At 38.0% G+C, this 12,363-nt stretch overlaps 5 protein-coding genes across 5 annotated transcripts; 3 read left to right on the forward strand and 2 right to left on the reverse strand. All coding sequences in view use genetic code 12, as the record gives it.

Moving 5' to 3' along the window:
* Window positions 1-558: 558 nt before the first annotated feature.
* Window positions 559-1,722, forward strand: CPAR2_206000 (uncharacterized protein; the record flags this gene model as incomplete). The annotated part of the gene is made up of 1 exon (XM_036809497.1): window positions 559-1,722. One exon carries the CDS (start codon window positions 559-561, stop codon window positions 1,720-1,722), a length of 1,164 nt encoding a protein of 387 aa, XP_036666128.1.
* A 3,217-nt stretch (window positions 1,723-4,939) lies between these two features.
* CPAR2_206010 (uncharacterized protein) lies at window positions 4,940-7,798 on the forward strand (the record flags this gene model as incomplete). The annotated part of the gene is made up of 1 exon (XM_036809498.1): window positions 4,940-7,798. The coding sequence occupies one exon, from the start codon at window positions 4,940-4,942 to the stop codon at window positions 7,796-7,798; it is 2,859 nt and encodes a 952-aa protein (XP_036666129.1).
* A 118-nt stretch (window positions 7,799-7,916) lies between these two features.
* HXK2 (hexokinase 2) lies at window positions 7,917-9,374 on the reverse strand (the record flags this gene model as incomplete). The annotated part of the gene is made up of 1 exon (XM_036809499.1): window positions 7,917-9,374. The coding sequence occupies one exon, from the start codon at window positions 9,372-9,374 to the stop codon at window positions 7,917-7,919; it is 1,458 nt and encodes a 485-aa protein (XP_036666130.1).
* Window positions 9,375-10,281: 907 nt separating this feature from the next.
* Window positions 10,282-11,175, reverse strand: CPAR2_206030 (uncharacterized protein; the record flags this gene model as incomplete). The annotated part of the gene is made up of 1 exon (XM_036809500.1): window positions 10,282-11,175. The coding sequence occupies one exon, from the start codon at window positions 11,173-11,175 to the stop codon at window positions 10,282-10,284; it is 894 nt and encodes a 297-aa protein (XP_036666131.1).
* Window positions 11,176-11,337: 162 nt separating this feature from the next.
* Window positions 11,338-12,330, forward strand: GPI2 (phosphatidylinositol N-acetylglucosaminyltransferase; the record flags this gene model as incomplete). The annotated part of the gene is made up of 1 exon (XM_036809502.1): window positions 11,338-12,330. The coding sequence occupies one exon, from the start codon at window positions 11,338-11,340 to the stop codon at window positions 12,328-12,330; it is 993 nt and encodes a 330-aa protein (XP_036666132.1).
* Window positions 12,331-12,363: the final 33 nt, after the last annotated feature.

The raw sequence follows: 12,363 nt of genomic DNA on the forward strand, positions 1-12,363 counted from the left end.
ACGTCACTAGATCAACTGGTGTTTTGTCGAAACAAAACTACTCCCAAGGTTACACATCATTGATTTTCAACACAGCTTGACACTTCCACTCAAGAAGTACTTCTAAATTACAAAGGAGTAAGAAAGCAAATACTTGATACGCGAATTCCTACACCTGCTCTCACCATGGTAAGGGAAACACATTTGTACGACATACTACTAGTTGCATCCAACGCAACTGTTGAGGAAATATCACGAGCATATAAGAAACTTGCTTTGAAATATCATCCTGACAAAACAAATCATGATCCTCAGTTGACTGAAAAATTCAAAGAAATGACAAGAGCCTATGAAGTGTTGAAAGATTCCAATCAATGATCTATTTATGACAGATTTGGAGAAGAAGGATTGGACTCGGTTGTTTCCACTGACGCCTCGCCTCAGTACGGCAATTCATCATCTTCACTGTCACCACAGCAATATCACCAGTTTTTTACAGCATCATCAAGGAGCAGCAACGGTGGCGGCAGTAGTGGTAACAGCAGACGCAACAATTTTCAACACCCGTTTGCCAACGACATGTTTTCTCAAGTGTTTGAAGATATCAATTCAATGTTCTCCACTACCAATTCATTCTTTGCATCTCACTCGTCTACTACATCTCCATTTGATAATATGCGTCGAAACTCTGGCTTCCAACAACAACAACAACAACAGCAGCAGCAGCAACCAATGAAGAAGGTGGTCAAACCGTACGGAGAACCACTACACGATCAATTTATTAGAGGTGATGATATACACCATAAATGCGAGGTAACACTACATGATCTAATGTATGGCAAGATAATTAAACTATCACTTCCGAAAGTCGTCAAGTGTCTACATTGTGATGGATGTGGAGGTTTAAATGTCAAAACATGTAAAACGTGTCTTGGCCTGGGGAAAGTCATGATTATCCAATATAATCAATTTGCTCAATATAAACAAACTAGTTCTTGTGCATCGTGTCACGGTACGGGTACATACATGAGACCACAAGATAAATGCATATATTGTGATGGAGGATATGTGGAAACCACCAAGATTATTCAAGTTTATGTTCCACCAGGTGCTAAATCTGGTGATGTTATCATTATAAGGGGAGAGTCGGACGAAGGTAAGAACATTATACCGGGGGATTTAATTATAGAGCTTCGGCAAAAACCGCATCCGTATTTGGTACGCAAAAATAACGACTTATTTATGAATTACGAATTGGATTTGAAAACAGCGTTGTTGGGAGGAGAAGTGATGGTACCCAATTTCTTACGCATGGGACAATTTCTCAAAATATACATTAACTGTCATGGCCAGCAGTCAATAAATAATGAAAAAGTACAAGAGGGGGAAATTGTGGGTACAATAAATACCAACGAGCCTAAAGTGATTAATGGCTTGGGTATGCCAATTAATACAAATGCATCTTATAATAATGGCAGAATTGTTCAACCAAATGATAGACAAGATCCATCGTATGTCGAGAATATGATGTTGAGCGATCAAGTATTTCATCGTGGTAACTTGTATATCAACTTCCACGTCAAGATGCCATCATCCAATGACTTTAGTGAACAGAGTCTTGTTGATTTGCAAAAAATATTGCCAACCACTTCCACATATATTCCTTCACCGAGTGATTCAATTGTGGAAGGACACTTGTCGAATGTTGGCCCTGCTACAAAAAAGAGAAAGATTGTTGATTAGGTAGTGTGTATACAAAAGTACGAGGTTTAATTAGGTGATAATAGCGTCGACATTTGTAGTGTCTGTTTATTTTTATTTCGTTTGACAATGTCATGAGGAGGCATAAACACTTGATAAAGCACAAAATCCCTAAATGATTGGAAGTATACCCCGGTTGTATTGAAGTTGTCAATACCTTTTTCAATCTCTGATTTGTTTCGACCCTTTGTTTTGGGATGTTGAGGTGGCTTCATGTCAACCAAATGGACTAAAGAAACTATTAGTATACTGTATTTCTGATTGCATCAAACGAATACAACAGATCACTTACTTGGATTGTCACAAACGTCATCTCTAAAATATCATCTTTTGCATGTTTGGGAGCCGGCCCTTGCTCTTATCCGCCTGATTGGATTCGTCTTGTAGTTGAAGGCGGACACACACATAAACAAACACACTTGATTTTAAACTTGGTTGTACATTTGGTGACCGCTTTCTCTGCTTGGTTGCAAAAAAAAAAAAAAGACGGGAATCAATCTTTGCAGCAGAGAATTTTCACACGATTTTGTTGCGCATAGACGTCATGTATGAAACCAAGGAGTTATTTTATGATCAACTTTCTCACTCTGCATAGAAACTGTCTGGAATGGAGAGTGTTTGACGAGCTCAAAGTCTAACCAACATCAATTTAGTGTGTTATATACTCGCAGAGAAAAATTGTTGACTTGGATCTTTAGATTATTGATGAGTTACAATGTAACGAATCAATACTAGTAAACCAATGATCTAAACCTAAACATGTCTACATAGCTAAATAACAATAGCTTGGTCATTTTGATGGTCGAGTTTTACTAATTTTATGCCCTTTTCTTTTTAGATATTCTCAAACTTTCACCAAACTGTATATACAAAATCACCAAAGTATTTCCTATAAAAACCTCCTTATTTTACTCTTTTTCCTCTCTTCCCTTCTTTCCCTCTAAAAAGGGATGGATATTGGAAGAGAACTGACGCTAAAGATTGTTATCCCTGCAACTCAAAATGGTATCTCCAACACCCATCCAATGAATTGTTCAAATGTAATTCAAGTTTCATCTGGATAGTGCACCCTATGGGAGAGAGACCCCCTTGGACCTTCATACACACAAGCCAAGAGCCATTAAAGATGGGGGATATCAACCAAGACTTGAGCGGGACCATTGAGGATAAGATGTGTTGATATTCAAATGAATTGCCCATATTTTTGAGTCTGGTTTGTCAATATTTTTGACAAACAAGAAGCAATAAACCCATGTTACTGAAACTCGGTGGATGTGATATGGTTGCTTCTTCAGACTTGATCATGGTGGCGTTTTGATCCAATTTTTCCCTCATCTGATCCTCAAGTCTCCTCATTTTGCGGTCAATGATTGATCCCGTAATTGAAAATGAAAGATGGTGATTGCAGGTAAAGTTATAAGTTATGAAAAACAGCGTTCAGAAGAATATAAAAATTAGAGGAAAGATTCAATTAAATGAAAAAATGCACAAAAAGCTGTCTAAATATAAAGCAATCATTCTTGGTTGTGTGTTTCATTGAAGTGCCATTGGGTTGATCCACTTAGTTTGTGCATATGAAAGAAAGATGAATGTCTTTTTGTCGAAGTGCACCGATTGAAATTCCAATTTACTATTTGTTGTTTGCCGTTTGCTAATTTGCTAAATGGTGGTATTGGTGGACTGCTGATATCGGATTTTGCTGCTGTACATTTGTTTTTTATTGACGTCAAAGCTCAATTTCTCTTTCGCTTTAACTCCAATGAACGGTTTTCATTGGGGTTTTGATTGGGCATCTCTTGGGGTTTCTTGACAATGAATGTAACAAACAAGATGACTTTAGTGTGAGGCCCTTTAGCAAACAATTCTTTTCATGCGGCAAGATTTCTATGGCATTACCTAAGATTTAGTAGGAAGCCACATTCTCCTGCTACGTGGTATATTGTCCAACAAACTTCTTGCAATGCCCAAAGCCAATCGGTCTAATGACATCACCCAACGATTCACAAAAAAACAACAACGTATAACCCAAACAAAGTTCAAAACTAATTGCCATTCTCGTTGATGTTAGTGTCTTACCAAAAATCTGTGTACTTGGTATTGGCCGCAACTGAAAAGTTTTTTGTAGATCGCTATCTTTCCATCGGTTGACACATTTCGACTTTCCTTCACACTGCCGGGTTCAGCACAACAACACACAGCTCAACTGAGCATTCGAAATGGGGCGGGTTGTCGTCGCGACCCTGACTCAACAGCTGTTTTATAATTGATGCTAACATGGACGCTTTTTGGATACGATGCCAGAACTTATCAAGAACCCACCAAAAAATGATCCAATGTAGGCACATGTGGTAGTCATTATATCGGTATAGCGTATTAGCAACAAGTGAAGACCTTCTAGTGTTAAAAAAGCAACATGTTTGTGCGAAGGGATGATCTAGGTTTTTGATTGTTGCTTTCTAAACTATGATTGAAGAAGTTGGTTGATATAGTCTCTATGATTATACACGGTGGTTTTCATGAGCTGTTGTGAAATTCGCCCAGAAACATCACCTGTTAACCCTTTTTTATATGCACCTAGTGTTTACAATGCCACTAGTTTGTTAAATTTCAGCTCAGGGCAAGGACAACATCAAATGGGACCATGACATATCCCATAACAAAACGATGTGATCAATGTGATCATCACTGACTCCACCAAACCTGTCAACAAGAAAGCATCTCTAAAAGTAGTAGTTCATTTAAGCATCGAGTCACTCTTGTCTATGGCCACCCCAATTGCTTACAATACCCAACACTCGACCCTGATAGACCACATAAATCATGGCCATCATTGCGTCGTCTCGATAAGGTATGACATATTTCAATCGAAATAGCATTCTTAAAATTGGTATAGGCAGCAAATATAGTAGAATTGGTTCAAGATTCATGCAAAAGTGTCAACATTCGAGTATGACGATGGAAACATGTGCTTGCCTCAAAAAGTTGTTATAGCGTAATCAAATGTTGTTACAAGCAGATAGATTGCTCAGTTGGGGGTTGTCCTCCATTGCAAGTCAGTTGATGTACCTTAGCAACGAGGGAGTCGGCTTGACACCTACGAAAAATAATCAAGGAAAAGATGTGTAAGTTGAACACGACTGTGTCAAACTTTGCGAACAAGTAACACTTCCCAGTCCCCAGTTACCTCTATCTCCACCCAATGCCACCATCTACGTCTCCACAACCGGTCCTAGACCCATCCATAATTAAAGACCTATCCAACCACATCTATGAAAAACGAAAAGCAACGGCTTTCCAAATTGAGTCAATCACTAAATCAGCATTGAGCCGTAATGACAGTCAAACAATATATCGAATCATTCACGAATTGACAACGATGACCATGACCAGTGGATCAAACTCAGCCAAGATGGGAGCTATTACCGCATTAGGAAGTGTTTCTGTAGCTGTCGGTTCATTTGCAATTGCTTATTTTCTTGATGATATAATCCGGCCTATATTTGCTACGTTTCGCGATACTGATGCTCGGGTACGGTACTATGCATGTGAATCTTTGTACAATGTTGCCAAGATTGCTCGAGGTGAGATTTTGCTATACATTAATGAGATATTTGATGTGTTGTGTATATTGGTGAGCGATGCTGAGAGCAGTGTCAAAAATGCTGCTGATATTTTGGATAGATTGGTGAAGGATATAATTAGTGCTAAAGCTACAAGTTATGTCAGCATATTGCAACAGCAACAACTGCAACTGCAACTGCAACTGCAGAAGAAGAATACCCAGAACTTGCAAGGGCAACTAGCCCATAATGGGGAGTTGGCATACGAAGATTTGCTAAAATCCCAAGGAAGTGATGAAATCGTGCAGCTGAATAATCCGCAAGATCCAGCAAAGGCGTTTCTGTTGCCGAAATTTATGCCAACTTTATTGGAAAGAATGTATACTGTTGACCCGTTCACCAAGAAATTCCTACTCAGTTGGCTTGAGTTGTTTGACGATATACCCAATTTAGAATTGATTAGTTTCTTGCCTAGTTTTTTGAAACCTTTGGTGAGGTTCATTTTCAATAATGCACCAAGCGATATCAAGTTGGAAACGCAAAACTTGTTAAATGTGTTCTTAAAGGAAATCCAGGGGATATCGAGAGTGAAAATTGAGTACAAGCATAGATTGAAGGAGCAGGAAGAAATGGAAAGCAAGGAAAAGGAAGAGAGGGAAAAAGAGGAGAAGCAGGTGGTGCTGGAGAGCAAAGACAAGAAGGAAGAAGATGCTGATAATGAAGTGAAGCAAAAATTGAGTGACTTGAGCAAGTCAAAGTTTGACGACAAAAAGGGTAAGGGGGATCTTGTCGATAGTACGAAAGTTGAACTGAGTAAGTTGCAGAACCAGCAAAATGGCAATGGAGTGGGCAGAGATGACGCTGCAAGTATCAAGTCATATGATACAACAATAATCCACAAGAAAGAAGAAGTCTCATCTATCCAAAACTCTACTGAGTTGAACATAGATAGACTTGGTTTGGAAGAGGATGCGGAACTGGATGAAGTAACGTTTGGTCAGGATATCTATATCGATTACCTGAAAATCATTTCGATTTTGGTTTCTTTTTTACATGAATTTGAAAAACAAGAAACAGTGGCCAAAAACGACTTGCTTATCGATTCACGAGAAACTTATTGTGATGTACAATTTATCGCTTTGAAATGGCTACAGGCATTGATTGATGTATCACCACAAGATGTGCTTAACGCTATGCCTGAATGTGTTTCAGTTATATTGAAAAATATTACCGTGACTGATCAAACTCAGGATCTCGAGCTACAAAATCAACTTATCAATGTAAGCTTTAGTTTGCAAGCGTTTTTGAGCAAGGTGTACACTAATGTCTCATCATTTGAGTTATTTGGAATCAATGAGGAGAGTTTGGCCCATTTCAATTCAACTCAATTGCCGCAAACTTTATCAGCCATCATTAATGAGTATTTAAAGCCAGTTTCATCGGCATTGACAACAGCATTTACAAATGTGGCATCGAGCGCAACAAACGACAACGAATTGTCACGAATTACTTCTTTGGAATGGTTAATTTTCATCTATGAGCATAATCCTAATGACTTTTTGAAATTTTTCCAATCAACGGACAAGTTTGAGTTGACAAATTTGTTGAAGTATGACTCCAGCAATGAAGTGATTTTGAAAGTTTTGCAATTATTGGCCAAAATCTCCGAACTGAATCCTGAATTTTTTAAAGATTTCATTATCAAGTTGTTGAAATTGATTCAATTGGAAGGTTACGAGAAATCAATCAAGGTTGAATTCATTATTAGAAAATTGTGTCTTTGTTTGGATTCGGAGATTATCTTTACTACATTATCGGAAGTTTTGCAACAGCATTATCATCAACAGCCATCAACTAAGCAGCTGGGTCTGCAACACCACCAGTCATCACTTTACAATGACAAAGATGCTAATGCACAAACCGAGTCCAATTTTGAATTTGCCAATATGTTGATTGTTACATTAAATAATATCCTCCTTACTTCCAGCGAATTATCGCCATTTAGAAAAAAATTGAAAAACTTGGATTTGTCATCCCTGAAGGATTGGTTATTGTTTGCCACGTTGTTCAAAAGTTGGTGCTTTAATGCACCCAGTGCTATTGCCCTATGCTTACTAACATCAAATTATGAATTGTCATATTTGTTGATTAAAAACTTGTCGGAATTGGAAGTTACATCACAGCTCTTGACTCAATTGGATGTACTTATTCAACTACTAGAGCTGCCAATTTTCGTCAAGTTGAGGCTACAATTGCTTGAGCCCGAAAATCATCCATTTTTATACAAGACGTTGTATGGGATCTTGATGGTGTTGCCACAATCGAGTACGTTTATGACATTGAGAAATAGATTGTCGGTGTGTGGTGTTCATGGCGTTTCTAGTGGTGGTGCAGGAGTCGGTGGTGTTAGTGTTCCAGAAATCAAAGGCGAATTGTCGCTACGAAGAAAGAGGATTAATGAATTGTTGGAAAGGTTTAAAGAGATCAATAGGATTTGATAATGGATACACCAAATCAAGCAGCAAACGTCTAATTCTAAAATAAAACGTCGATTCTAATAAGCAATTATATACAAGTATATAGAGCTATAAAAATGTCTTTGAGATTCAGCTTTGTTTAGTCCTTTCTCACACCAACAGATTTTCCTTCTTTCAATCTCTTTTCAGTTAAAGCAGCAATGATAGCAGCACCAACACCACTACCATCCTCAGCGGGAACAATGACAATTGGATCCTCTTTCAAATCAGCCGGCCACTCGAAAATATCTCTTAAACTCTTTGCTGCTCTAGTTTTGAATTCAGGATATTTTTGATAAACAGATCCATCAGCAGCACAATGAGCAGTCTTGTATTCTCTCTTTTTGCAAATGGCAGCAATACCACAAACTGACAATCTTGCTGATCTTTCACCAATTAATTCAGCGATACGGCGAATTACTTTACGTTCAGCAACAGTGGTTTGAATGCCCAATGTAGCTTGGAATAACTCGGCAACATCTTCCAAGTTTTCAAATGGATCTTCTTCAATCTTGGCTGGAAATGAAGTGTCCAAAATGTAAGCTTCGTTTAGTTTATCCAAATTTTGTCCTTTGAAAATGAGGTGTCTCTCTTCTGCCAAATCCAACAACACCAATCTCAAAAGTTCACCAAGATAGTATCCTGAATTCATTTTTTCAAATGATTGTTGACCTGGTCTTGGAGATTCTTTATCTACTCTAACATCATACTTGGTTCTTGGAAGAACAACCAATTCGTTATCAAATGACCCATATTCACAATTAATGGCCATTGGCGATTCTGGATCAACATCGTCAGCAGTTTTACCTTCCAATTTTGGAATATCCTTCACAACATCGTAATAAGCACCATTGACACCAGTTCCAAATATCAATCCCAATTTGGCTTCCGGATCAGTATATCTCGATGCCACCAAGGTTCCCACAGTATCATTAATGATTGCCACTACTTTAATGGGAACACCAACCTTCTGTATAGCATCTTGTAACATTGGTGCAACATCTTTACCCTCAACTCCTTCAATGGCCCAACCTTTAGTCCATCTTTGCAATACAGCTTCGGTAATACTGTTTTGACTTGCAGGGTAACTAAATGTGAATCCCAAGGGTAACGGTTCTTTACAACCTTCGGGATAGAGATCATCAACAAACTTTTTCAAACAATCGGCAATGAAGGACCAAAGTTCTTCACTTTTTGCTGTTCTCATATGTTCTGGCAACGGAAACTTGGATTGAGTAGTGTCGAAATCTCTATTCCCACCCAACTTGACCAAGACAACTCTCAAATTTGTTCCACCCAAATCAATAGCAATATAGTCACCTGTTTCTTCACCAGTGGGAAAATCCATAACCCAACCAGGAATCATGGGGATATTGCCTCCCTTTTTCGATAATCCTTTGTCCAATTCAGTAATGAAATGATCAACAATCTTTCTCAATGTTTCACCACTAACGTAAAACTCTTGTTCCAATTCTTTGACCACCAGTAAGAGTTCTTGTGGAACATCTGTGAATGTACCTTTTCTATGTTGAGGAGGTTTTGGACCCAAGTGAACCATTACTTTTGACTGATAATTATTGTACTTTGAAGGATTGCTATTTATTTGATAAACAGAAATGTGAAGCGGTGTCGATGAGCTTTGCTATTGTGAATGAGGTATAGAGAGTATTATCAATTGAATCTGAAGATCTATGGTTGAAAAGCTTGATAATAAAGTATCGGGAGAAAGGTTTCTATATATGGAAGATAAATTTTTCAACAACTCAAAAGAAAGAGAGGAAGATCGGAACAACTCAAGTCCGAAATTGTGCAAAAGTACACACACACACACACAGAAAATAACATCTGATCAGTAACATTTGATTAATGGAAGAATCTCTTATGATCATACTTTTTTTGGAGTATAGAGTCCTTGTGTTGGAATGTTTTCATCGGTCCTACTGTTACAGTCTTTGGTTACTAATCTCTTCCCATTGAAAGTAGCGTGTTCACACACCTGCTATATACCATATTTCTTCGGAAAAACTCAACTTGGCTCTAAAAGCTGTCTATTTGTGTAACCCAATGACATAATTCTCGGATCAACTAAATTCACATAATTGTCACAGGCATATAGAAGCTTGCGGTATCCCGCTACAAATAGTACAGTCTTTTGATACATTAGATGTTTTGATGGGCAATATACAACGGATTCAAAAACCAATTTCCTGTGTAACACTAAGTCCAGTTTATATTGACGCAAATGACCCCCATTTACAATAAATATTCTTTGTGAAAAAACAGTGCATCTAAAAAGGAAACTCCACACAAACACGAACATCTAGAGTAGTTCGCAAATCGCATAACCAGTGGGTTGATTCTTTTTTTTTGTATACCACACCGGAGAACATTAACCCTGTCGCGCATAATTTTTACTCTAGCCTCAAACTGGAGTTGATGATAACCTGGTTTCCCCATTCTTTCAATCAAGTTGTGTCCTGATTACTACTACTACACTCCTTCATTGCAGTACCCAACCCACGTAAATCTTCTTTAACTTGTTGGACATACCTGTTGATCTCATCAAACACTTCCTTGCTATAGATTGTTTGGCTTTGGAAATCAGCTTCATCTTCGGAGTCATAATCTTCATCATTGATGGCAAAAAACTTGTCAACTTTGTCTTGCTCTTCTGCGGATAATTTTAAATTTTTGCTTGAAGGCGAATTTCCTTCTCCATTGTCATGCTCTGCACCCTCTTTGACATCTTCGTTGTGAGTATGATTTCCACTATCAGATAATTTTGTGGTGTCCCCATGAACGTCTTCGCCTTTGGTCTCCATCTCCGCCGTCTTTAACTGATACAATTGTTGTTTTTGTACTTCATTGGTATTTGTATCCTCAATTTGAAGGGCAGACATTGTTTGTAGTAGTTGATCCTGCAGTTCCTTCAACTTGGCCAATTGTTGAATATATTTCTCATTGAAAAGAGTGTCATTAACCTTTGCGTCCTCTGCCAACCGTTTGACATCATCCAAAACATCAATTTGTGTCCATAGCTTATCCAGATAGGTTACACTTGGTTTGGCACTAGGGATTTGATCTATACTCTGAAGACTCTGGTTGTCGAGGTTGGCAAGGTATACATCCGATGTGGTATTGGTATTACTTCTGGATAATCTATATCCGCTAGCTGCTCCTGTTCTCGAATTAGTCTTGGATATACTGTTGTTATTGTTGTTGTTGTTGTTGTTACTGTTACTGTTACTGTTGAAAAAGTATTGTGGTGATACATTTGACGATAGCGATGTGGAGTAGGAATGCTGAGATCTAGGTACGGTCAAGTTATTGGACTTTGTTGGTTTGACATTGGAGCTCATTTTTGTACTGCTTCGTATAGATATTAGTAGATGACGTACAGTCGCAGTTGTATTATCAAGCAATCGCTTTACTATTCGTGGAGGCTCTCTCCTTCAATTCCTAATTTTTTTATATTGTCATTTGCGCACAGACCGCACCACACCCATAATTGAAGTCAATGCATGACAGATCCGCAAATTGAAAGTGTTTTCCCTCTAGCGACTGATGTTAATGTCGCTTTGATACTGGATTCTGATGATTACCCAGAGTCACCATGTCCCTCATCGCCCCAAAATAAACCTTCAATAAACCCTCATTCCACGAAACCCCCATGGAAGAAATTACTATACTTGAAACAACCATATCCAGACAACTACACTGATGTGTCGTTTCTATCGCAATTGAAAAGAAATACTACTGTGGCCAAATACTCGTATCTTCAATTGGTTGATGACTTTGTATTGATTGTGTTTTACATCTCGTGTATCTTGTTAGTGGACTTGATGTTCATTGGGATATATTCTAAAGGTTGGGATCCAGTTAAACCAACAGTTGCTAGCACTATTATATGTGTATTGTTTTATGGTCTTTTGCGTTACCACTATCTTTTGTCTTCAATCTTGGGATCCAATTTGAATTTGAAATCATTCATATTGATATCGTTTATGATCTTAATTGTTTCGCCAATACTCAAATCCTTGACACGGTCCACGTCATCTGATTCAATTTGGGCCATATCACTGATTCTTTGTATCGTTAACTCGGTATTTTATGAGTATTCATCGACAAAAGTATATAAACCCACTATATCCACGAATATTTCAGTTAGTAACGCAATAGTATTGGCATCACGACTAAAGTCAACTTCACAAGTGTTTGTGTTTATGCTTTTTGCCATCCAAGCCAACATCTTGTTACCGTTGTATGATGCTAGTTTACGTCAAAACAAGAGGCTCAAATATCTTCATTATGTCACGATTTTATCAACATTTTTCTTGGTAGATTATTGGATTTACAAACTCGTCAATTACAAGTTTCTACTTTACTGGCTCTTGTCGGTTTTTGTTGCTATGATTTTGATGCCAGCATATTTTTTGTCACTACAAAGATACAAGAATGAGCTACAAGGACCATGGGATATTGCAAAGCCAAAAATTAATAGAAATATGTATTAAAGTGAAGTCTGTAGATTATGTTGATAGTGCACT

This window comes from Candida parapsilosis, contig 005809 (assembly GCF_000182765.1).
Source record: "Candida parapsilosis strain CDC317 annotated contig 005809".
NCBI lineage: Eukaryota > Fungi > Ascomycota > Pichiomycetes > Serinales > Debaryomycetaceae > Lodderomyces > Lodderomyces parapsilosis.